Raw genomic sequence first — 25499 nt, forward strand, 5'->3', positions numbered from 1 at the left:
TTCCCTTCTAGGGTAGCTAATGTGCCTGATGTTTTAGAAACAGAGTCATAAGTATCTTTTGACTGTAGAAACTGGCCCACCAAAGTGATTACACTGATAATAAAAAATCCAGCTATTTGTATGAACCTCTTGGCACAGTTCATTTCCTCTGGCCTGCTCCTCAGCTGGACAGTGGCTATGAAACCAGAACAAAGGCTCCAAAGGGCCCCAGGACATCACTGCTGCCGAACCAGGTGACACAGCCTGCCACAGAGATCATGAAACATCACAGAAAGGGTAAAGCAATGAGTTTACCATTGCCTGCCTGGTGCAGGCAGCCCTGTGCCAGCTGTGCCCTGACACCTGTGTTGAAGGACAGCATCTGTGTTGGGCTGAAGTACTGGCAGGAACAGAGTTAAGCAACAAAATTAACAGAAGATCAAGTCACCAAGGCAGGCATGTTCTCCACGGAATGCTGCAGGCCCTCAAGTGTGAAAAATTTGGATTATAAACTGGGATAGCAGTTGGAAACTGTCCTAAAACCAAAAGCTTGAAAGGTGACAAATGCAAGACCAGTCTTTAAAAATGTTCCAGAGGACTAAGCAGCTCTGTCAGCCACACAGTGGGAGCTGGCCGAAACTGTTCTAAAAACCAAACCAGGAAAGTGTCCAAAGGAACAGAAGAGAACATGAAAGAATTGATACTTTTTTATTTATCCCCAAAGAAAATTGTGCCTTAGGAAGGTTTTTGAAGGACTCTGCATAGGTAAGAGATGTGGATGAAATAACCTGCTTACATTTCCATGAGATCTTTGAGAAGGTCTTCATTTTAAGCTTCTTAAGGAAATGAAATTACCATGGGATGAGGAGTCCATGGAGGTTAAATAACTGGTTAAAGGACAGTGAAAAAGCAGTCAGATTTCATGTTGAAAGTCACTCATGGGGTGCTACAAGGACCCTTGCTCTTCACTGTTTTATCTAAATGTTGTGAAAAAGAGTGGACAATTTGAGTGACAGTCTTAAGCACGTGTAGCATGAAAAATCAGTGAAAAAAAGGACAAAATTTATTACTGATACATTTACAGTACTATGTGTGGAAAAAAGCAGTCCTAACCTTATGTGTATCATACTGTCTAAGCATCTCAGAAATGGGATCTTATTTGTAATACTTTAATGACAACATTAGCTCCAGTGTTTTTTAGTGGGCAGGAAGGCAATTAAATATTAGGAATCAGCCCAGAGAAAACAAGGCTCTAGAGAGACCTCACTGTGGCCTTTTAGAACCTAAGGGGGCTTATAAAAAAGAGAGAGAATGACACTTTACAAGGATATTGCAGTGATAGGAGAAAGGGGAATGGCTTTAAACTGAACGAGGGTGGGTTTAGAATAGATTTTATGAAGAAAATCTTTATTGTGAGGATGGCGGCACAGGTGGCACAGGTTGCCCAGAGAACCTGTGGATGCCCCATCCCCGGTGGCGTTTAAGGCCAGGCTGAATCTGGTCTAGTGGAAGGTGTCCCTGCCCACAGCACGCGGGCTGGAACTAGATGATCTTTAAAGACCCTTCTGACCCAAGCCATTCTGTGATTCTTCGACCCCCAGAGGGCCCGGCACGCCCTTTAGTCCCTCCCCAGAACTCCGAGACACGACTCGTCGCCCCCGCCCCTTCTCCGGGCGGGACCGGGCCGGGCTGCGGGGGCGTTCCCGAGCCGCGCCGGGCGGAGCCGGGCGGGGCCCAGCGCAGCCTAACCCAGCGCAGCGCGGGCCGCCCCAGCGGAGCCCAGCCCCGGCGTGCCGAGCCGTGCCCGCCATGGCCATCGCGCACATCGCCACCGAGTACGTCTTCTCCGACTTCCTGCTGAAGGAGCCGCCGGAGACGCGCTACAAGGGGCTGCGGCTGGAGCTGGCGCTCGACAAGATCGTCACCTGCATCGCCGTGGGGCTGCCGCTGCTCCTCATCTCTCTCGCTTTCGCCCAGGAGGTCTCCATCGGTAACTCTGGCAGCACCCCTCTCCCGGTTCCCGGCGGCGAACAAAGGGCTCGGCGGGGCGGGGGGCGGCGGAGCGGGGCTCGGGCGGGAACACAGCGCTCGGCGGGGCTCAGCTGCCGGGAGGGGCTCCCGCTCGGGGCAGGGCGGAGGGCGCCTTTGGGCCGCGGGAAGGAAAGCTGCCTTCCCGGAAAACATTCTTCCGGAGAGCATCCCTAGCAGCAGGCTCATCCCGGTGTGCTGGGCTTCCCGGCCAGCCCTCCCCGCGCCTCCCCGTGCCCTCCTTCTCGCTGGGGCATTCCCTGGCCGCTGCCGTTCTCTCAGCACCTCCTGAGCAAGGAGCCTTGTCAGCCCAGCCGGCGCATCTTCTCCCGTGGGGGTGATGGGGAGCGCTGAAGCCGTGCCGCCCTTTGTTTCCCAGCGCAGTTCAGCCTGGAGCAGCCAGCCGGGATGTGCCTCGGAACTGCCTGTCTGCTGCCGCTCCCGGCGCTCGGGGTATTCGGGAGTAGGATCGCGGTGTCGCTCAGCAGCTGTCAGGGACAGGTGCCACGGAGAAGGGCTGTCAGAGCTCTGCCTTTGCCCTGCAGGCGGCTCAGTGGGGCTGGTCACCCACAGGACGGGCAGTGGGAGACCTCTCTAAAGCTTTCCACTGCTCCTCTGCCCTCCTGCAACTGTTCCAGTTCAGTTTTCAGTTTCTGCTGTGACTCGGTAGATGAAACTATACTTTACAGGTAAAGGACCAAGTTTCCTAATTATTTGACTACCTTTTTTTTACGCACCTCCCCAAGTTACAGAAGTGATCATGCAGCAGCCCGTGGCATGAGGAGTGGAACAAAAGGATCTTTAAGGTCCCTTCCAACCCAAGCGTTTCTGTTATTCTATAAGAATAGTACTACTTGGATGAAGATTTTAATGGTCAATAAGCAATACTGTCCATTTTGAGACAGGGGTGAATCCTAGGATTTCCAGCCTTTCAGAGATAGTTCGATTTACTGCATGTACCTGTTTATTGACATTCAGTGTTATATACCTGATCTCCATCATCTACAGGATGGAGTCAAGTGAATGCCAGCAGAATGGAAATTGGACTGGGACTTTGAATTAGTGGTGAATCTGTGCAAAGCCATCATTAATAGCACTGGTCAGATACCAGACTGCTTAAGAGATAAGATGCTCCAGACTGCTGTATTTACAAACAGCTGCACACCTATTGCACTAGATGTGGGTTTGCCCCAGATCAATGTGGCCTGCAATACCTGAGCAGAGGAGTGAAGGATAAGCAGACTGCAAATGCTGAGACAAGATCTGAGCCCTGTGGCAGCTCTGTTCATCCAGAAACTGGATGGATGCATCCATATTTCTGTACTCTAACCTGCTTCTTTTAGTTTTAGATCTGCTACTGATAACAAGCAAATTTCTTCCTCTTAAAGCGATGAAAAAGAGGTTTTGCATTTCCATACACTAACTTGTATATGGTCCCCTTAATTCTTCTTTCTACTTCTACTCTAGAAGTGCTGGATCCAGTTTGAAACAGTGCCTGTGTACCAATGTTTCTTTCATTTGTTTCATTTTCCTCCCTTACACAAAGATCAAACACACTGTTGAACTGCAGAGTTCAATAAAGTGTGCCATTCTTTCAGATGAGTTAAGTTCTTATCTTTCAATTATTTCAATATTAAAACTATTTTGAATTGAATCTGTGAGTGCAGTAGATTCATAAAGCAAGAATAAAAAGTGGGCTGCATCTTGCTAGTGTTTCTTTTTGCTTAAAATCCTGAGCACCTGTTAGAAGAAAACATTGGGTTGAAAACTGAGCTTTTTTTAGTTGAAAAATAGATATGAAAATAGGCCCCGGGTATGGGTGAAACTGCACCACGTGGTATCCATACAGAAAGTGATAGTAAATCAGCCGTGCTGCTGTTACAGCTGTCACCTATTTCCCACACAGTCCTTGAAGCTCAACAGGCTGGCTGCTTATGGGACAGTCAAAAACTGCTTCCATTAAAGCATTTGGGGAAACACAGAGGATTTTAGGGGCTGGAAATTCCTGGTTGTCTGAGCTGTGGTGTTCAGCCAGTGATAAAATAGACAGCAAGGTTTGTTTTCAAACACTTCCTGATACAATCAGGCTCTGAAAAAGCTCAGGAGTGCTAAACTGAGGGAAAATGTTAGGGTCCATTTTTAGGTCTGAAAAAGAGCAACTTGGAGGTGGATGTGAAAGTGTTTGGTGGAAATACCTGCCTCAGAGTACAAGAACTGAACACCCTTTCCAAAAATGAATGCTCAGCTCCTATTTCTGTTGTGATAATTGCATTCTTCCCACATCAGATTCTCTTGGCATCTCATCCTGTCATCTTCCCTTCCTGCTCTTCTTTCCTGTTCTGTTGCAGTGTGGTGTCAGACACCTGCAATTTTCTCCTACACGTGGTTGCTCTTAATTGTGTGCAATTATTAAAACGTTTACAAAGACTATGGAAGTTTTCTGAAGCTACCAAGTAACTTTTAGTTTTGGCGGGAGTTTCAGGAAATAAATGAGATTCCAGTGGAATCACAGAGGATTGTCTGCTGGAGGTGTGGAAAACCCAGCTGCAACACCCAGCCAGCGAGCACTGCTGAAACTGTGGGGTTAGTGCCTGCACCCCACTTTAGCATCCTTCAGGGGCAGGAGGAGAACTAACCTGATTAGAAATCCATGGTCAGCTGTAGTTTTGTGAGGATTTTAAGCTGGTTCTGGTAGTGCTTAGCAGTGTCTGAGCTGTTCTCTGCTGTCCCTGGGAATCTTTGCTGCTTGAAATCCTGCACTTGTTATCTCTTTGCAGCTAGACCTTGTTTTATACAATTTTACATAATTTTATGTAATTTTGTATATACTGGGAAGGTGGAAATAGTAATAGGATTGTGTTGTACATGTATATAACATATTATGGCTTGATAATATTTTTTTACATTACTTGGCAGTTCTTGGGTGAATATGCTACAGGTGGTCAGGTAGTGTGGTAATAGAAACCATCTAAATATAGCCCATTCTTCTTATAAAGGGGAAATAAACCTCTGAAAGATGGGTTATCCTCAGCAATTTGTGAGCCACGAATTAATAGAATTTTATCTGTGCCGTTTTTAGTAAGAAGAGCTCTGAGTCAGGATTGAGATTCCAGTTTCTGAATTCAGTTTGGGTGTATTGCAAGATGTGCTTTCTTACTGTAAACAGCCTGGCTGAAAACATAGATATTTATTCCCAAGGCTCTGCTTGGAGCAGGATACTGCCGATATAAGCAGGTACAGTCAGATGAGAAGAGAGGAAATTGAAACAAGCTGCTTCATTTTGGCATCTGCCAAAATTCAGCTTAGTTCTGGGTAAAGTATCAATAGCTGTCAGTTGCAGCTGAAAGAAAAGCAGATGTGAGAGCTGTCCACTCAACATCAAATATTTTCATCTTTTTCCATAGGAAGGCAACTGTGAACTGCTCATCTGTGCTTGTCACCAAATGATGTTGTTTGACCTCCTGCATACAACAGCTTCCAGGCACAGCTGTGCAATGGGCAGCCTGTGCTGGCTGCATTCACTGCAGCCTCGTGTGGGAGGTGATGGCTGGGAGGGGATACAAGGAGGGAGGGAGGGAGTGGAGAAGAAGGGAATTTTGTGGTGGCCCCAGCAGCCCTTACTACGTGTTCAGTTTGAGTGTTGGTTATGCATGGCTCATCTGAAGCTGGGGTGAAGTAATCCACGTGTTTTAGCATCTCTGTTTTACTGTAAAAGAAAACACCTTGTAAACCTTTCCAGGACACAGAAACCATCACATGTTGAGTAAAGAGGGCTGAGAAACTTGGTTGTAATCGTCATGAAGGCTCCATCTGTCAAAATGGAGATTTGCTGCACTAAAACCATCTTCCTTCCCACCGGTGCTCTGGTGCATCTTACCATGCTGGAGGGTGCTCAGAGGTGGCAAGGTGGAGCCTTGCCTTATGCTCTACACACCATGGGGTTAATGTCCCCATTGACCACTTTGGACTTTCCCAGTGGTGACAATCCTTGCTTGCCCTGCTCGTTTTCCACCTAATTTCTGGGCACTTTTTTCTTCCAATTTGTTTTTTTAATTTCCATCCTTGCAGTTGGCTGCCTGTGGGCTTTGAGGTGCTTGGGCTGGCAGAAAACACAGAGTGAAGGGTATTAGTGGGGAACTCTGAGTGCTGCATCCCAGAAGCTTCTGTGGGTGCCATGATGGCAGTAGTGCCCATCTGCAGTGCCCCTTACTGCATGTCCAGCTGGGCCTGTATCTCTCTATGTAAGTTCATCATGTGTCTGAAGCAGTCATGAGAATAAAATGTCTAGAAAGGCAAAAACCCCCCAATATAAATCACAACAAATATACTGAAAAAGCCAGTCCTAACTCTTGAATTGGACTCCTTTCCTCTCTTTCTACCCCCTGTCTGGTCCTCCCTGCTGGTGTCTCTCTGCTTTCGTGTTCACAGGTTCCTGGGGAGGCTTTTGGGAAATAATCTTATCTTGTGACTTCACGAGAGCTGGGGGCTGAAGTTGGGTTGGGTGTGATTAGGCCAAAGACTACTACTGTGGCAGCTGCTGGCTGAGAGCTGGAAAAACCCCTCCCAGTGCTGCTGAAGCAGGCTGTATGCTAATAGTTGACGTTTGCACACCTTGCATTTAATTCAGCAGGATGCTGTGAAACCCAGGGCGTTAATGAAGAACTGAGACAACAAATGTGTGAGTAGCTTCAGTCCAAAGCAGCCAGACAGGCTGAGAACTGCTGTCAGCAGAGGTGCAGATCCCAGAAGGACACACTGTGCTGCTCTTTGGCACATAAGGAGTGCTCAGGAAAGAGCAGAAGTTCCAGCATCAGGCACAGGCCTGCCTGGGCAGTCAGGGCAAACTTGTAAAAACATTTACTTTGGTATCAAGTCTGAACTGTCATTGGGTGAACATCTTCAGCTGTTGGTAAGATTTTTTTTTCTGTTTAATTCCTGTAGAGCCAGCTTTACATTTCCCGTGGAAATGATGGTAAGCTGCTTTAGCTGCCGAAGTAAATGTAAAAAGCATCATGGGCCTCTGGTATTGCCTGAGATTTGGGGTACCACCCATGTTGATGGTGAAACTAGATGGTCATTGCCAGTGTTTTGTAATGCTTCTCCTTCAGATGAAGGGAAACTTTTTTTGTCTTCCTTTAATCTCAGTGGTGGAAATTTAATTCACGATTCTTTTTCCCCATGAATCAAAAAACTTATCACTGTGAAGGCAATGCTTGATAAATACCCAGCTCTTTTCCCACTGCATGATTTTGAGACTTCTCTGAGGGATAACTTGCAGCCCCCTGGAGAGAGAAATATACTTTGTAACTCCTCTGACCCACTCCACTTAAACATTGAATCACCTGAGCTTTACATTTTGCTAGTACTCCATTGCCAAAGTACCTTAGGGAAGAGGTTCTTTTCTCCAGTGCACCCATTTGCTCCATACTTCCTTCTTCAACAGGGTGTCTATTCTGTTTCACCCAACCTGCCACTTCAGTCATTCCTTCAGGTGTGCCCCTAATGCATGTGTGTACACCTGCACACCCACATGTACATTTGTTTCTTCTTTGGTATGCATTGGGATTTCTTTTTTCATTTTTAAAAATATTTTTTAATGTTGGTGTGGAGGATGTGACTTGGATGGTGCCTGGCAGTCTGTACCTTGTCTATGTGTGCCTTGATTTTCTTGTTTAGGTGTTTCTGTAGTGGCTACTAAAGAGCATAATTCTTGCTAGATAAAATCAGATGTTTGGGTATCATGGCAAGTTCATTTTGCCTTGTGGAAAATTATGGTAATAATTAATGGCCAGGTTTTCCTCCAAGCATATGCAAATCTTTTTGCAGTGACTGCAGTGTATTAGAATCCAAATAATTACTTACTGAAGGTTTAATCCTGTCAGCTGCAATCATTTGATCCTGGTTCAGGAAAAATAGTTAAGCCTGTGATTAGCATTGATTCTTGGAAGTCCTCTCTGTTAGTTGCAGTTTCTTAATTAGATGTGTAAGTCAACAGAGAGGTTTTGAGCCACTGAAGAGGAAACCAGTCTGGCTTGCTGGCTTTACCCTCTCTTTTGTAAAGGATGCAGCCAGAGGGTGCTGATCTCTCAGCACATCCTGCCTCACACACAGCAAAACAGTCCAGTACTGAACAGGGACTCTCCTTTGAATTTGAGATTTCCTTGGGGTTCTGAGAGTTTCTTCTCATATGTAGATTTCCTGTGTAGGAGCTGCAGAAGAGCCACTTGCAGGAAAAAAAGGATATTTCTGGTACACATGTGGAGGCAATAGCTGGAAGTTTGTTGGCAAAGTTCCCATGAAGATGTGCCACAGCTGGGTGGGGTGGCAGCTTGTCCTCACTGTGCACTGGCTGCAGTGACTCAGGCTTGTACTCTGCACTCAGTTGCATGCCTGCAAGTAATTCCTGCTGCCAACGACCAGCTCCATCTGGTAATCTTGGCACTCTTGGAAAAGTGTCATTTCATCATATGTGGCTGCACGCCTGTTGCTGCCTTAGTTTTCTGCAGCTCTTTTGGGTGGTCTCTTTTTAGGACAACCATAGTACATGGCATTTTTTTATCCTCATTTGTTGGCAAAAATGTAAGTCAAATCCCTATTACTCCTTCTCCAAAGCTAATTTAGTATCCAGAAATTATTACACAAAAAAGTGCATTGCCAAGTGCAATGATAAATTGGCCAAACTGTTGTGACAACTGCTTAACAAATGCAGTCATTTGTTATTCCTCAGCCTTCTTCTGTATATTTTATCTCCCTTTGTTATGGCCTTGTTTGCTGCTTTTCTCTTTCCCACACTATTACTTGCAGGAGCAAAGGGCAGGAATGGCTTCATGTCACCAAGCCAGGAGGCTGTTCCTTTTGTAGCAGAGGGCTGTTAGCCTCTCATAAACTAGCCCTGTGCATAGCTGTGTGCACAGCGGGTCTGTGGAAGGCAGGTGCCAAATTTCTCTAATAGAAACTACAGATTTTCTTCTCCACTTCTTCCAGAATAGTCCAACATAAAGTAAATTATCTCTCTATATATGCTGCTATTACTGCTAGGAAGGAAGGAAGGATAGAAAATGGTGACAATTTTCTGAGGCATTTAATGATCTGTGTTTTGTATGGATGATGCACTAAAACATCTTCCCTGTACAAGTCTTAACATTATTACTGTTACTGCATAGTTGTAATTTGAATTAACAAGTGTTTACAAAGAAGACTGCAATCAGTTAAAAACCAGTACGACAACTGGAGTGTCCCCCTGCTTGAGGCTGAGCTCTGTCTGCTTGGCTCCCAAGTCAGGTTTCCAGTGTCCCTACTGAAACACTGGGGATTGTGAGGGATGTTCACTGCTCTGCTGCAGCACTGGCATCACTGTAGCTGTTCTGGTATGAAGCTGTGCCCATGACATTTCGGAGAAGGGGCCTGGCTGCCTTCTTCCTCACTCGTGCCTTTTAAACACTCCATCACTTTAAGTGGTGTTCCACCCATTAATGAGAATGAACACATGGAATGTGTTTCTTTTTGTGGATACACGAACATGAATAAGACAAAGCATCTTTCTGAACAGTCCATTGCTCTTCCTTTGAAAGGGTCACTTGTTTGCTGCTCCACACTGGGCACAGCCACCAGTAGGAGACTGGTTAAATGATGAGAGCAGGGCATGAATGGTCCCTATCCAGTGGAGAGCAGACATTAAATGCCTGCTTTTTTTCTTTGCTTTTTCTCCCCCCCCTTATTTTTTTTCTGCAATATATTATTTCTTGGGTTTCCACAACTAATGGAAATCATCTGGAAAACAAAAACTCCCAAAGCTTTGGGGGAGTGCAAGTGCTTGTCTGGTGCCAACTTTGCTAAATCACATGAGCTCTACTCTGATAAACAGTAACTTGTTTTCCATAAGGGAGGCTTGTGACAGGTCAAACCATGATGATCAAACCATGTCCTTAAGATACTACAGCCTTAGAAATAATTATAATAGTGACTCATATGGAAAGGCTTTTATTCATAAAGCTCCTTGACTATGCTGCATTGTAAAGAGGCCGTACAAGTTACAAGGCAAATGCAGTTGACTCTTTTTCCAAAACTAGTTCTTGTTCTCTGAAAGCTAAACTAGCAAAAAGGCATGACAAGTGATACAATCTTATATTAAATACTTATTCCCATAAAGCACACAGCAATGCTATTAGCATAATTTAGATGAATATATTAAGGGAAAAAATATAGCAATATTTTCCCCCTGTTGGTCTTCTGATACTGGTCTAAGTGTTGGAAGTTGCTTAGAAGAAATGTTCATGGAAGAGCCATCTCCACTCTGTGTATTTATTTGGTGAAATGACTTCCTGTTTCAACATTTATGAAAGTCTGGTGGAAATGTATGTGTGTTGAGGGGATGTTGCTTTCCTTTTCAAAGCTTCAGAAAGATAGTTGAACCGCCTCATCCTGTTTTACTGGCTTTATCTGAGGAGCCACTGATGCTCCATGTCCCATAAGCACTCTTCCCGGTTGAGGTATGCTGTGGGAGGAGTCACATGGTGCCTGTGGCTGGTCAGAGCAGAATTTAACCTTAAGGCTGAGGCTGGCCAAATAGCTGCTCTCACTGTCACTTAGGGCCTTGATCTTAATTTGAAGCTCCTGAGCAGCTGAAGAGGCCCTGGGAATGAATGGGGATGACGGTGTTATGCATAATCTTGGACACTGGTGAGGAGGGGCCTGGCACGCTTTGGGGGTGTCTGAGGCCACAATTTCTCAGCCAAAAGTTACAGGGAAATCCTTGTTTCTACAGATATAACTTGAACCCCTCAAAATAGTTTGTAGACTCAGAGGCAGAAGAAGTGGCAGCACCCTGGGAAAATGTGCCCTTCCATCATTGCAAGGACTGCTGGGCTGCAAGAATGGTGTTTGAGGTCTTGTTACAACAGACGTGAGCTGTAGGTTGTGCTTTTGGGAAATTGTGACACAATGGTATGTGATGGCATTTGTTGCCTCAGGCCTGATCCGGTCACACTTTGTATCTGTTAGTTCCCCTTTGGCCAACCTGAGTTAAGTGCATGTGAGAAAGGTCTTTAAGGTCACATTCCCCACAAAACTTAGGGAAATTGGCCGAAAAGATAGGTGCTTTTAATATGCTGTCTCAAGCCTTAGGAGACATCCTTAGATGGATCCCTGTGGGAGTTATGGCCTTTGGGTGCAGTGGGACCTCAGTGACCCCCCTTCCGGCAGAACTGGTGTGCTTTGTCTGATCACTTAACCTGAGAACTTTGGATACCATAACATCTTAAGTGTGTGCTTTTTTTTCTAAACTTGTTTTCTTCTTTTTTTTTAATCTTTCAAGGGTGCAATAACTTTTGCTTTGTTTTCCCAGGTGCTCAGATAAGCTGTTTTGCACCCAGCTCTTTCTCCTGGCGACAAGCTGCTTATGTGGACTCCTACTGCTGGGCAGCTGTGCAGCAGAAGCAACCATCCCACAACAACTTAGAAAACATACCCCTGTGGCTGCATAAAGTATGTATATGTCTCCATCACCTGGCAAAGTTATTCCCACATAGGAACCTACCTTTGCCTCACTTGCTCCTCCGCTCTGCTGAAGTCCTTGGCTTTGACTTAACTCTCTATTTTTAGAATGTCTTCTTTCCCTTACTTCCAAAGAGGGGTAGTACTAGAGAAGTTATTTTCTCCTTTTAAATAAAGGGTCACCAGTTATCTGACACAAGAGTAATGTTAATGTTTCTGTGTTGCCCTGGAGTGATTGCTTCACGTGGCTTTAGCCAGGAACTATTTTAAAACTGGAATACAGGACACAAAACTGCCTTAAAGCTTGTATCAAAAGCTTATTTTAGGAAAACAGGGTAATAAAAACATTTTATATTTTGACTGTGTTATTCTTGGCCAGTTGTGCATGCAGGGAGACTTACGGCAGATAGACATTTTGGGAGAGGTGATATTAATCACTGGTACCAACAGGTTTAACCCCTGTCTTCAGCGTGCTCTCCTGTATGTCCACAGGTAAACTATGAGCTGGCTTTCACTGCTTCAGGTAAAGCAGCATCATACTGAATGCACAGAAAGAGACTCATTTTATGGGTTAAAAGTGCAGTAGGTTTTAAGATACTTGAGCTGGCTCAAAGCAGTTAGCTGAGGTTTGGCAGGAGTCACACACTGAATTAATGCCATGCCTGGAGCTGACTCAACTTGAGAAGCAGCTTGAGCCTGCTTGAGCAGTGCTGATGCCAAAATAAGAAATGCTGTTGGGCTCTGCAAATTTGTGTTCTGCCTTCCTCAGCCCTTTTATTACTTGTCACAGCAAATAAACCCCTGGCATCTGGGGGCAGAGGAGAGCCTGGTGCTAGAGCGAGCTCAGGTATGGGACCTGCAGCACCTCTATTGCTGGCTTTTGCTGCTGTGTCCTAAGCCTCAGGTTTTATTATAAAGTCATCTGGTGGTATTTTCTCTGAGAGACTATTCAAGGCTGTCTCTGATTTGTTTTCTGACTCAAATCACTAACTGAGGATTTACTGCTGGCTTCTCCTGTTATCTCCACTAATAACCTTGACCTATTAGTAGGTGTGTGTTTCATGAATGTTAAAGCCAGACTTGTTGGTTTCTAGCCCTAACTCTTCCTTGCACAGTTAGGGCTCCACTTCAGACCTTCTACAGAGGCCAGTTGAAGCTGCTGGAATGCCTCACAGTGCAGGTACCTTGCATGGCTGGAAACTCCACCTGCAAACCTGGATAGTTTGCTGTCTCTTTCTCTTGAGGGAATGAGTTCATTACCAAAATTCTTTCTGTTGAACTTCATGTGAGAGTCACCTGCTGATAGCACTAAGTCTGCTTGTTTGCCAGCCACAAATAGCTTAAGCACTCATACTTTTACAATGCAACCCATGTTAATTGGCTAACTAGTGCTGTATCAGAAATTGCTGCAGTTCCTCCCATGACAGCTTAATGGTATATGATGTTTCCTTGTAAATGCCCTGCAAACTGTCTGCAGGGAGTGCATCTGAACAGCTGAGCCAGAGGCTGTAACAGAGGCTGGTGCCTCATCTTAGCCTCCTAGACCCATGATTAGCCACCCACCCTTCTGATCCAGACACTGGAAGCTGCAGATGCTCTTTGGAGGTCAGTGTTAGCTAATATACTTCTGGTTGCTCATCAGCCTCCATGCTTTAAAAGTTTACAGGGAAGGAGTGACGTTACAGCTGTTTAACAGTGAACTTTGGCTCCCACTGTGGTATCTGAAGGCTGTTCTTTGCATCCAGGGCCAACAGCTGCGGGGTGGCTTGGGATCACTTCTGCAGGAAGACAGGGCTTGCTTGGGTGGTCTTCCCAACCTTGCACTGCAAAGTATGTACAAGCTCATTGCTCTGCAGATTTTGGGTAGATAATAATTTTAAAAATGAGCAGAGCCTTTTGGTAGCACAGTGATGTTAAGGAGAAAAGGGAGACTTCCTGTGCTTAGGTCAGTGGAGATCTGACTCTGCAGTGTCAGGGACAGGGATGCACACAGAGGGACAGCAGGGATCGTTAACAACACTTAAAACTTTTCTCCTGCTTCCTGGGAAGCAGAGCTTTTATTTGCAGGTTCTTTCCAAAGCTTTGACTCACTTAGTATCTCACTGTGTTGGCATGCAGGAAGGCTCCATAAAAAATGCTTAAGGAGGCATTATATTACGGATTTGGGGGGAATGAGATTGTAGGCCCCATTCCTGATTAAAGGGGATGGATTTCCTTTTGGCATGCTCTCTGTGCTCTGTCAGAAGTACTGTCTCCTGGGACAGTGCTCAGTGTGGTACAGAGAGGAAGCAGGAGCAGGTAGCTCTTTGGTGAAGAAGCCAACTTGTAGCAACCTGCACTGCTTTTGTTCTCAGCATCTGGTTGCTCTGGAGGATTATCAAACTCAGGCTGCATTGCAGAAAAACTGAAACCTTCCCATTTCCCTCCTTCCCTCCTATTTCAGAGTTCAAGTTTACTCTGGGATTTTGGTTTTTTGAACAGTAAAATGCAAGTTTCAGTTCTGGGCACTCCCCAAAGCTTGGCACCTTTACTGGTTGTCCTTTCTGCGCTAGGAGATTTCTCCCAGGGGTTGAATTTATCAGTTTGGAAACTGAGAAAGAGCATACTGCAACCTTCTGGCTTTATTGACTCTCTGGTAGTCAGTGTGCTCCTAGAGGGTGCCCAGGACCCCTCTCCATGGAGAACAGGAGTTCTGAAATTTACAGTGATCCTGGAAACTCTTCACACTGGATAACCCTTAGCAGGAAGCAAAAATGAGTTGTGTACTAAAATGCACAATTCAATAAACAAAATACCTGCAGATAGATAAATATAAAGAAAAGACTATGGTAGGTCCTGCCTGCATTCTTAGTTTAATGCTAAGACTTCCTCCTCTTTGTCAGTGAGAGATCTGTCAAAAGGATTTTATATTGTTGAGTTCTCTGACAAACCTCTTCAGGTTTGTCATTGATGAAACTTACTCTGGTCAGGCTTTACTCTTTTGTTGCTTCTGTTTTCTTATGGCATTTTCCACTCTGGTTTTATTCCCTTAAGAGGTTTATTGTGTCTGTCTGAAGAGTCAGAACAGAGATAGAGGTTTTAGAGGTGAGTGGTAAAGACAGACAGGCAGTGGTGATGGGGGATGGAGCACTTTGCTCTCTAAAGATGAGTGCCCCACCTGCCAAGTTATTTTGACAAAACTTGTCTTGATCCTTAACTGGAAGGAGAAGAGAAGCTTTTTGCCATTGTGTGTGGGCAGACCTTGCAGTCTAGTTGAGAAGGAGAGGAACTGCACTGTGAGCCTTTTTAATCCATAGTGCACAGAAAAATTTATAAAAATTCAAGTAGGAGAACAGTGAGCATCATCTTACTGGCTCTTGATAGCAACCAAGCAAGCTGAGGGGTAGTTGAACACTGAGAGACTGACCACTTTATAGTCCTGAAATTTGGATTGCTAGGGTGGAGCTGCCTATGATCAAGAATCTTCTAAAGATTTTTTAAATTACTGTATTTTCTAGTCTGCTGTTAACTGGGGAGAAGCAAAGAAGAAGATACAGGTAAGCAAAGTAGAAATTAAGGGAGTAGATGGTTTGTCCGAAGAAGGGGATTTATACTCGTATGAAATGCAGGGAAACAACTCACCTGAGTGTTGAAAGAAGAGGTCTGCACATGTGGCACAGCCACACAGGAGAGGTTGGTTGCCTGGCTCAGATATCAAAGTGCAGGACAAGTGCTTTGGGACCTGCTGAAAGCATTGCATACAGAGAGTGGGTCTGCAGTCTTTGTATGCATGAAGTGAAATGACGTCATTGAAAACCCTCACTTTTTGTAAAAGAGGGAAGATTTACCATGAACCCTTGAGTTGTTCTTTGAATCACTTGTCTGAGTACACAAAAACAAGCCTTGAGGTTATTCATTATATTGATGGTACAGTTATAATCATGATTGTTACCTGGTTCTAGTTACTCATTGTTTGTACAATTTCTTAATTGACTGAGGGCTCCTCATGTTTCACCTGTAAACCCTACCCAGAGAGATTAAGGGCTGTCAGAGCAAGGAAACTCATATGCAGATGCATTTATAAATAATTCTTTGAAAATGTAGTGTTACAGCTACTTAAGTTTGTTGCAGATGGAGTCATCCACTTCACTCATGAGAGGCAACAATGTGTTGATATAAAACAGTGAACTAACCAGTTCAGTGGTAAATGTTACAGTGATTTAACAAGATTTAGTGGGAAGATACACTTCATTATTTAGTACATGAAGGATAGAATGAGAGTTGCTAGGAAGACCCTCCTGTTAAGTCATGAGGTTCAGAAAGGACTCTTCTGTGTTCTAAACCTTCTCAGAGGGGAGTTCAGGTGAGGCTGGGTTCCAGCTTAGTCCCAGACTTGCCAGCAGTTTATGTGTAAAGGATTATATGTGCACTGTCAACCCTTTATATCACTTAGCTAAGATTTCAAGGTTTATCATGCTGTTAATCACTTACAGACAGTGTGCTACAGCAAGGAATCTCTGAGCCTTGAGGAGTAACCTTGAGAGGTATCCCAGCTCAAGGGGAGAACCTGACATGCAGCCTGCAGCTATGCTGGAAAGCTTAGCAGGCCCTGGGCTGCCCACTGCTTTTGGAGTATGATGATTGACTTGTAGTCATCTTTGTACATCAGCAAGAGGTCTGTGTCACTGTTCCAGGCAGCCCTTGACTACCACATTGCCATCTGTCACCCAAAGTCCAGAATAAACTGGATACAGCCATCACAGCCTCCACTGGTGATTATGGCTTGAGATGATTTAAAATGGAGAAATACAGTTTTGAAGCTATATCAAAACAGGAAGTATGTAACAGGTGGGATAAAGGTCACATAGGGTTTGAAATTCACTTGCAGGTTTGGAGATAGGATAGGATCTCAGTCAGAATGATGAGTCGCTTATAGCTGTTTCTGCTGAACACCGATGAGACATCTCCCATTGCTGCAAACAGAAATAGAGTCATATCCAAAGGGATTTTAATGCATTTGCTTCTGGAAACATGTAATTACTGTCATTAGCCTGTTAGGAGCTTATTGCCTTTGCTTGGGCTCTTTCCAGAGACAAAGAGAAAATTGGAGCTGAAGAGGGAGACATGTCACCATGTTCATGTATTTTAAAGTCAAATGAGTGAAGGCACTTCAGTGCTTCATTCTTTGTTGAATATTGTGTGCCAGTTAATTTTTTCTCAAAGTTGTTATCCAGACCTGTGCAGCTAAAGTTTTGTGCTATTGTACTTAAAATTACTCTTTGACTATGGTCAGGTGGGTGGAAGTCAGAATGTTTTCAGTCACTTGTATAGTGCTTGCCCAGAGGAAATAAGGACTTAAGATGCAATAAATTAGAAAGCTGTTGTTTTCTAAATGCCATTAAAGTTATTTTCATCTTCTTCCAGCCATTTTTATCCAAACCCTGGTAAGCTTTCTGTAGATTAGGTCCTTGAAAATGCCCTTTGTGTCACTCCACCAATTCCAGCTATTTTTTTTTTCGCATGATAAAAGCATATTTGAGGTTATAAAGCAGTTATTTTAAATGGCCTTTTAACTTATTTGCTATGTATTTACTTCATCTTAGCACAGTTGAAGCTGGTAATGACAGACTATTTTGTGCTTTAGTCTGATTTTATCTTTCACCTTTGGGAGAGTGTGCTGCTAATGCATCTTTGATAGAAAGTTTTGTGAGTCCAGCACCTTATGTGCTTCTGCAAATGGACTGCTCAAACACCTCTTCTTCTGTACCCATGCACGTGTTCTTGCTGAACAGTAGCTGAGTACTAACAAATTTACTTAAATGGCCTGGAATGTGCACAGGGCTCAAAGGCTACTGCAGCAGTACAGAACAAGGGGCAGCCTCTTGGCTTCCAATTGCTCTGCTTCCTTGGGACCAGTGTGACATCAGACTAAGAGCCAAGCAAAGCAGAAGAACCTGCTTCCATCATCCTTAGCTTTCAGGAGCTCAGCAATACTTAGCAGAAAACATACAGGGCACTGCAGTTGGAGTTCCTGCTATACCCACCACCCGTTCTGTCAGTCTTGTACTGAATATGTTGAAAAGGAACTTGATAACTACACAGCAAAGGAAAAACTTGAGTTTTACTTGTGGGCTAGTATCTTTCTCTGGCATAGGTTTGACAATACAGTTCTTGGGATCAGTGACACTTCCTTTTACTTTGATGCTACAAACTGTCCAATACTGAAGTAACATTTCCTCCTTGCGTATTCGGCGCCTTGGGAGCAAATAAACCGTCAAACCATAAACCGTAAAAGAAAGGCAGATGGCACATGCTCGTCTGTGCACAAATACCACAGAGTCCTCTTCTAAAGATGGGAAGTCATTATGTTTGACTGTCAAATGTCGGCAGAGGAGCTGGACAACCCAAGTTTGTTGTTCTGAAACCTAGGATTCATGCCAGATGACTTTGCATTTTCACTTCTGCCTGTCATTCAAGGCCTTAAATTTTAATGATTCAAAACAATTTTCTGGTTATCTAAGCCTACTGTTAACAAATAGAACAAGCATATCTTTCATTTTTAAAAAAGCCAGGGTCTGAGAAGGATGGAGTTGTGCATCAAGTGCTGTGGAGGAGCTGACGAACACAGGCTTTTGTTTGCAAACTAAAAGAGCTGGACTAACGATCATGTTGCTGCTCTGGTTTTGAGACCATTCAGAAAAGAGTTGCACGGTGTTTACTTATGCAAAGCTACAGCTACAGCTTTGGGAGTAATGAGAGCCTGGCAAGGGAAAGCCCAGCAAATGCATAACAAACATGCCTTTTCCCCAGCAGTGTGATGCTTCCAGGTGAGGAGGCAGTGGTGAAGGAGCTGGGGAGAGGAGGAGGTGCAAGGGAAGATGGCAGAGGCTGGTTTCTGTAAGGCAACAGCCTAACAAGGTTGGGGAGAGGGGGACATTGGAGGACATCTGGGACAGAGCAAGAGAGCTGATGCCAGCGTGCTACACAAGTGCAGAATTTTTTTAAGGTATAAAGGAAGACATGGAGACAAACAGTGGCGGTTTTGGGCTGTGACTTCAGTGTGACAACTGTCTTGCCTCTTACCGTGTGTCACATAGGATGCAGGGTAAAGAGATCTTTAGGAATATATGCAATACTGCTGATGGCAGCTCCAGTTTTGAGGGTCACAAAGGGAATTCATAAATCTTCTTATGCCTGTAAAATTTGAAATGAGTGAGTATTAAAGCCAAGAGGTATAAACCAATGTAAGGAGCTTTGGTTGCTCCTTACTAAATCAGATGTGTCTTTGTTGTTTCTTTCCCCACCTGGCACCAGGGGAAGGTAGCTCAGAGGTGTGTGACACAGGTGTAAGTGAAGTCAAACGGGCTTTGCAGCTATACAGGCAGTCTTAAGCATTTGGTAAGACCTACGGAAAATGTGTTGCAGCAACTTAGAGGAGCTTAGATAAGTTTAAGATGGGTTTGAAGACAGATCGTTTCTACTTCTACATAATACAGAATTCAGAGTACTGATAGAGCCTGGATATGACACCATGAAGTTTTGGGTAAACCAAGGCATCAGGAGTCAGACGTGTGAGGCCTGGTGGCATTGTCCACAGTGATAAATAAGAAGAACAAATTCTTGTGCTGTTGATGAGATGTCCAAAACACGTTGGACATGCCAGAGCTTTCCATCTCAATTGGAAAGGCTAGACCTGGAAGAAGGAAGATGATCTGACATCTGTTGTGTGCAAAGAGGAAAGAGAGGCAGTAGTGAGGGCAGAGCTCTGCACAGTTTTTATGGGCTGTTGTGGGTAGGGGAAGTCAGTCATTTAAGATCTAATACATCATATGCATTCCTACTGCCAGTAATAACACAGGATTTTGCTTTAATGGTAGGTGATATTAGAAGTAATTTTCCTGAATAAAATGTTCCATAACATCGAATTATTTACTTTGTGCATGCAGAAATTTAATCTCTCTTGATTAATGCAAACACAAGTTAACATAGCAATATTAGGTCCAGATTTTCATCTTGTTAAATACCTACAAATGTACGTGTAGCTTTTCCACTTGCACTGATTAATGATTTCAGTTCAAGCTTGCTCTAAAAATCTCCACTGGCTTTGCCAGTGAGTGTGCATATGCACATGGCTGTAACACTTGTGATGTCTTACATCTGTTTCATATTTGTTTACCTCAACTAATTTAAATTTCCGTAGGAACTGATGCTGGATTTGAGTAAAGTCTGCTTGCTATCAAAAGCTGAATGTGATGAATTAGAGGTTGTCTGAATTTGCAGCACATTTCACTAAGTGCTTGTCTAACCAGGTCTTACATCATGTCTCTCTCTGTAATGTTATGTATGATTTTATACTTTGAATATCATGTCAGAGTAGATAGAAAACACCATCTTTCCTGCAGCTGGGAGGAACTGGAGTTAAAATTGCATGACAAAAACTACTTGTTGATGAGTAGAAGAAAGAAAAACTTCAAACTTGTATTTTATACCTGCTTCAGCCCTTTCCCTAAGCAGTGGTGACCATGTAAGGGCTGACTTCTCAGTGCTGCATTAACACCAGACCATTCTGATGCTGTGTGTTGGTTTCCATGTAGATGTTATCTGAAAATATTTAAATACCTTGAAGTATTACAGCCACATTTACATCCTTTACAGTCACTGTATATCACGCACTCTGAACATGTATGTTTGTGGGCATGGAGAGCATGTAACAGCTCCATTATTAACCTCCTGACAGCTAATGGAGAGCAGGAGAGATTTTGCTGGTGGCTGGAGTGTTTTAGTTGCTATGAGCAATGGTGACACATCGGGCAGGGAGAGTTAGGCGACAGTATCCTCTTCTTTCGGTCAGCCCCTCTGATAGCTGCTTTGCTTTGCTCTTTGTTTGTTTTTCCCCAGGTTAATGCTATCTTTCTCAATGTCAGGTCCAGCAGTTATGAATATGCAGAAATTGTTATCAGGATTGAAAATGTTATCAGGATCATGGCACCTTTATTCTGTGGGTTTTTGTTTTTCCTTCGGTGGGGGGAAGCTCTAAGCAGCAGCAAGGTTACTGGAGCTGTCGGAAAAGACATTTTGCTTCCCTGTATATCCCAAGTAATCAAAAAATTGGGTTTTACTAGAAGGATTTAAATAAAATTATAGGGATTTAATAGGCTTATAGGAAACCTAGTACTTATGGAGAATGATGATGTTTGGCTGACTGACTTGCTTCTTATGCAGGTGAAGCCTAATCAGGGTTTTGTTCTCCCTGCAGTTCTTCCCATACATCCTTCTGCTCGTTGCTATCCTGCTGTATTTACCGTGTTTATTCTGGCGCTTCACTGCAGCACCTCACCTTTCCTCAGACCTGAAATTTATTATGGAAGAACTTGACAAAGCCTATAACAGGGCAATCAAAGCTGCTAATAGCATTCGAAGTGGAGACCCCAGGGACCCTACTGACTTGATTCCAGCTGCTAATGAGAACTTGACACAGAGGTAAGATGTTGGGGCTTGGCTTTCTTTGCTCTTCTCTTCACGTTCTTAACAGATGTGATGTCTGTACTCACTTAGAAATTTATTGCAGAGGTTTGAATGGTGACCTGACACACTTTTAAGTTTGGTTAAAAAAAATATGATACCTGAAATGATTACTTTGGCACTTGGAGCTGGAACTTAGCATGTTCTTTTTTCAAAGAAAACATGTAACGAGCTCTTCAGATTACTTACTACCTGAGGTGTTCCAATTTCTTTAGTTGCAGTAGGTGTTAAATAGTTTTGCCCACCACCCTGTAATAAAATAGAGATACTGCAGTTCTCATTTCTCAATGTTCTTGACAGTTGCTTGCACACTGTCAAGTTACTTGTCATCTCCTGTCCTTTAAGATCTAGGTCTGCAAAGCTTCTGATAAAAAAAATTATTAAAAAACCCAAACATCAAATGCAACAAAAGTGACCCCCTCCCCCTCTGATCAAGTTGGTGCACTGTTCCAACCAGATCTAGTTTCTGCTTTCTTCTAGGTCAGGATAACATGTTTCTCTCTGTATGTGGGGATACAAATAGTGCAGTGGGGACTTAGGTCTCTGCTTTGAAATGTGGAGTTAGGTCTTGACAAGTAAAAAGCCTTCTAGCATTCTGTTATTGAACAAGTGCTTGGGGAGTCTGCTTTTCCACATGGATTTGCTTACTCTACCTGTTTTGTACTGGAAAAGAACAAAAATATTTTGTTGCCATGAGGGCTATACTTTTTTTTCCATTTTCCAGTGTTTGAACTCTCTCATTTCTTAAGGAACTTTTCTGTATTAGAATGTTGATATTTTTCATTTATCTGCTATTCTGTTGGTTTTCTATTGACTTCAATAAAACTACCCTTAATTTACCTCAATAAGAGCATGTGAACATGTTGGAGTGGGTCCAGAGGAGGATTATCAAGATGATTAGAGAGATGGAACACCTCTCCTGCAGATGCAGGCTGAGAAAGCTGGGGTTGATCAGCCTGGAGAAGAGAAGGCTCCAGCAAGACCTTAAAGCACCTTCTGGTACCTAAAAGGGATATACAAAAAAACTGAAGAGGGAGTTTTTAGAGGGGCATGTAGTGATAGGACAAGGGGGAATGGCTGAAAACTGAAAAAAGTAGGTTTAGATTAGGTATTAGGAAAAAATTCTTCCCTGGGAGGGTGGTGAGGCTGGCGCAGGTTGCCCAGGGAAGTTGTGGATGCCCCATCTCTGGAAGTGCTCAAGGCCAGGTTAGGTGGGGCTTTGAGCAACGTGGTCTGGTGAAAAGTGTCCCTGTACATGGCAGAGCACGGGGATTGGTTGGAAATAGATGATGTTTAAAGAACCCTTCTAATGCAAACCTTATTGTGATTCTATGATTTTAAGAGGGTTTCCAATCTTGTATTTCTTTTCGAGTGCTGGGTTTTGTTGATATTTGGGGTACGTGAATGCTGCAGCATCTGATCTACATGATTTGGTGTTTGTTTCTCTCTTTTTCAGTTTGTGGGAAATATCTGAAAGCTACTTTAAATACCCAATTGTGGAGCAGTACCTGAAGACAAAAAAGAATTCAAAGTGCTTAATAATTAAATACATTACCTGCCGTTTACTCACACTAGTAATCATTTTCATTGCATGCCTCTATCTGGGCTACTACATCAGTCTCTCCTCGCTGAGTGATGAGTTTCTCTGCACTATCAAAACTGGGATCTTAAAGAATGACACAACTGTTCCAGAAGTGGTTCAGTGCAAGCTTATTGCTGTTGGTGTCTTCAAGGTACTCAGCTATATTAACCTGATAGTCTATCTGCTGGTGATGCCCCTGGTAGTGTATGCAATGTTTGTTCCATGGAGGTGGAATTCAGGTGTTCTCAAAGTGTATGAAATCTTGCCAACTTTTGATGTTCTGAAACTTAAGTCAAAGCATTTTGATGACTTAAGCCTTTACCTCCTCTTTCTTGAAGAAAATGTGAGTGAACTTAAATCATTTAAATGCCTTAAAGTGCTGGAGAACATTGCAGTTTCTGAGAAGTTTGATGTCATGCAGCTTTTGGTAAACCTTGGTACTATTAAGACTGATACCATAGATGGGAAGCCAGGGACCGCTGAGTTGGAGAAGCCTGAAGAAACAACTACGGAAGAGCGGGAAAAAGATGCAACAGAGTTACGAGGTAAGCTGATCTAGATGTGTATCCCTACCAAAAACTTATTCATATGTTCTGTAAGATAATGGACCTGCTTAGTCCTTGCTGTGTTGCCTGCTGTGTAAGTGCTATAACCTCAGAAGACTGTGGTGGTGTAGTGGCACAGCTAAACCCTGGAGTGTCTGTTAGGTTGGTGCTGCCTGCTGACATCTCTGCTCTGGCACTAAGGGGCTTCAGCTGTTTGGACTTTAACTGTTTAAGACCCCCTGCACAGTAGGAGAGCTCTAGGTTGGTCCTACAGTAGGTTGTGCTTGAAGGAGCTCTGGTGAGAAAGCTGGTGGTTTCAGGACTTTTTTCAGAAATTAGCTCCAAAGTGTAGTAACTGCTGCTTCTGCTTCTATTCAGGCTTTGGCAGAAGTCTTTGGTGAATATAAAAATAAGTCTGATGCTCAGAAATGCTGCTGGCGGAGGAACAGAAAATGACAAAAGAAGGGAAGTGGGACTGGGGCCAGTGAATATGCTCCTGTTCCTGCTTTCACAGAGAGCAAGGAAGATTGACTGTAAAGTGATTTTTGCCAAAATGGTCCAAGTCAATCTGGATTGGTGCAATGGTTCTCTAGATATCTCATCAGTCTGCAGACATGGTCAGCTTGAGTAATCACTCTTACATAAGATACAATCTAGGGTTCTGTCCTAAAAAATGTGGCGTATCTTAATTGTGAAACCAGTTCCTTCCTCAAGTACAGAATTAGAGAAGCCAAATATCCAGGGGGAGGTATAAACCAAAAGTGATGATGCTTTAAAACATTTAGAAGCTTACCTGAGTATGTGAGCACAATGCTGAGGGCAAGTTAAAGAGCTATTTCAAAGGCAGGAAAAGAATAAATCTATTTTCTCTTCAGAAAGCTATGCCCTGTAATTAATAAAAAAGAAGCATCAGTACCCAGGGGTTAGCTGTTCCTCTGTAACTGGGTCAAGCAGTTGTGGTAGGCTGAGATTTGGAGAAGTCAACAGGAGAATTCAGAACTAACAAGCAGAATTATTTTTGAACCAGAAGAAGCCCTTTTGGCAGCCAGCTCTTGTGCAGCAGCTTGGAGTAATTCTGACAGAATATAGTTTTCCTCTCAAATCTGTCCCTTTTTCAAATGACAGGTGGGTTTGGAAGTAAAATATAAGAACCTAAGGTGGAGGTCTGGGCTCAAGGAACTGATAAAGTTAATCGAAAATCTGACTCATTTTTATCTGAAAGAAGAATTTTGGAGATTGTTTTCATCTCACAAAAACACTTCAAAGACTTATTTTTGTCCAGAGCAGAACAAACTCATGCTTGAAGCTCTGTTTAGATGCATTGCAGAAAGAAGCTGCTGTTTTTATGACCAGCTCTGGCTGGTGCAGCCCCTGTCCTTCTGCCTGGGGACAGCTGCAGGCTCCACCACCCATCAGCAAAGCTTTGCCCACAGCTCATCATCTTTTCCTCTGTCTGTAGTGGTGTCAGCATGTTTTAATTAGGGACTGTGTTAACAAGTCATAGATGCTGGCTCTGGGAGAGAGATGTGCAGGGCATCCTGCTGCCGGGTGTGGGGCAGCGGAGGCAGCGCAGGACAGTCGGCAGTGCAGCACGGCCTTGGTGGCAGTTCCTTTGTACACCACAAGTCGAGTGGTTTGATGGCCCTTTCTCTTCTAAAGCTTTACCTTCTCTTCAGTTCTGACAGACCACGATGCAAGTGGCAGTGTGACTACGAGGGAAGACAAGAGACTTCGCCAGAGACTCATAGATTCTTCATGCTGATGCCTCCCAGCTGCAGGAGCCAGGAGCCCCGTTCTGTGGGAAGGCTCCTCCTCTGCCTCCGCTGCGCTCAGCGCAAGGTGCTGCTCTTTGAATGCAACCATTCTCAATCGCCTGACAGTTCCCCAGAGGCCAAACTGGTTTACAGACTACTTGTTACACAATACTCAGGAGTCATATGCCTGAAAAAGCATGTTGTGCACTTCCATTACTTATCAGAAAAATCAAACCACATACAAGGAGGAACAAGAACAAAAAAAATCTGTTGTAACAAGTGATGTGCACTGAATGCAGTTGAAGCTGGCAGCTGGACACAGCTTGCTGCATGCTGTACAAGGATGGGAAATATCACCCTTTAGGTAGCAAAAAAGATATGGCCACATTGCATCCTGAAGTGTTGCTCTGCAGCAGTGGCCATCTCAGTTCTGGGGTTTAAGTAAGGTAACTTTGGTCTCTCTGTCCTGGAAAAGGTGGGGCAGGGATGGGGTTTTATAATGAATCTGGTTAATCTGTACCAGATGGTGGCTGACACTGATACTGGCTGTGTCTTCGTGGGAAAAATAGAGGTTACTCTGTTCAGCTTGAGATGTCTTGGTTAGTCATCCCAGCATTC

The 25499-nt window shown here is 43.9% G+C and overlaps 1 protein-coding gene across 1 annotated transcript; it reads left to right on the top strand.

Moving 5' to 3' along the window:
* Positions 1–1788: 1788 nt before the first annotated feature.
* On the top strand, positions 1789–24898 carry PANX1 (pannexin 1; the record flags this gene model as incomplete). Its single annotated transcript, XM_082277319.1, has 5 exons — positions 1789–1969; positions 11351–11490; positions 20735–20958; positions 22457–23127; positions 24804–24898. The coding sequence occupies 5 exons, from the start codon at positions 1789–1791 to the stop codon at positions 24887–24889; spliced, it is 1302 nt and encodes a 433-aa protein (XP_082133445.1). The 3' UTR covers positions 24890–24898.
* Between the last annotated feature and the right edge of the window lie 601 nt (positions 24899–25499).

The sequence above is a fragment of the Coloeus monedula genome (genome assembly GCF_965178545.1).
Source record: "Coloeus monedula genome assembly, chromosome: 3".
NCBI classification, from domain to species: domain Eukaryota; kingdom Metazoa; phylum Chordata; class Aves; order Passeriformes; family Corvidae; genus Coloeus; species Coloeus monedula.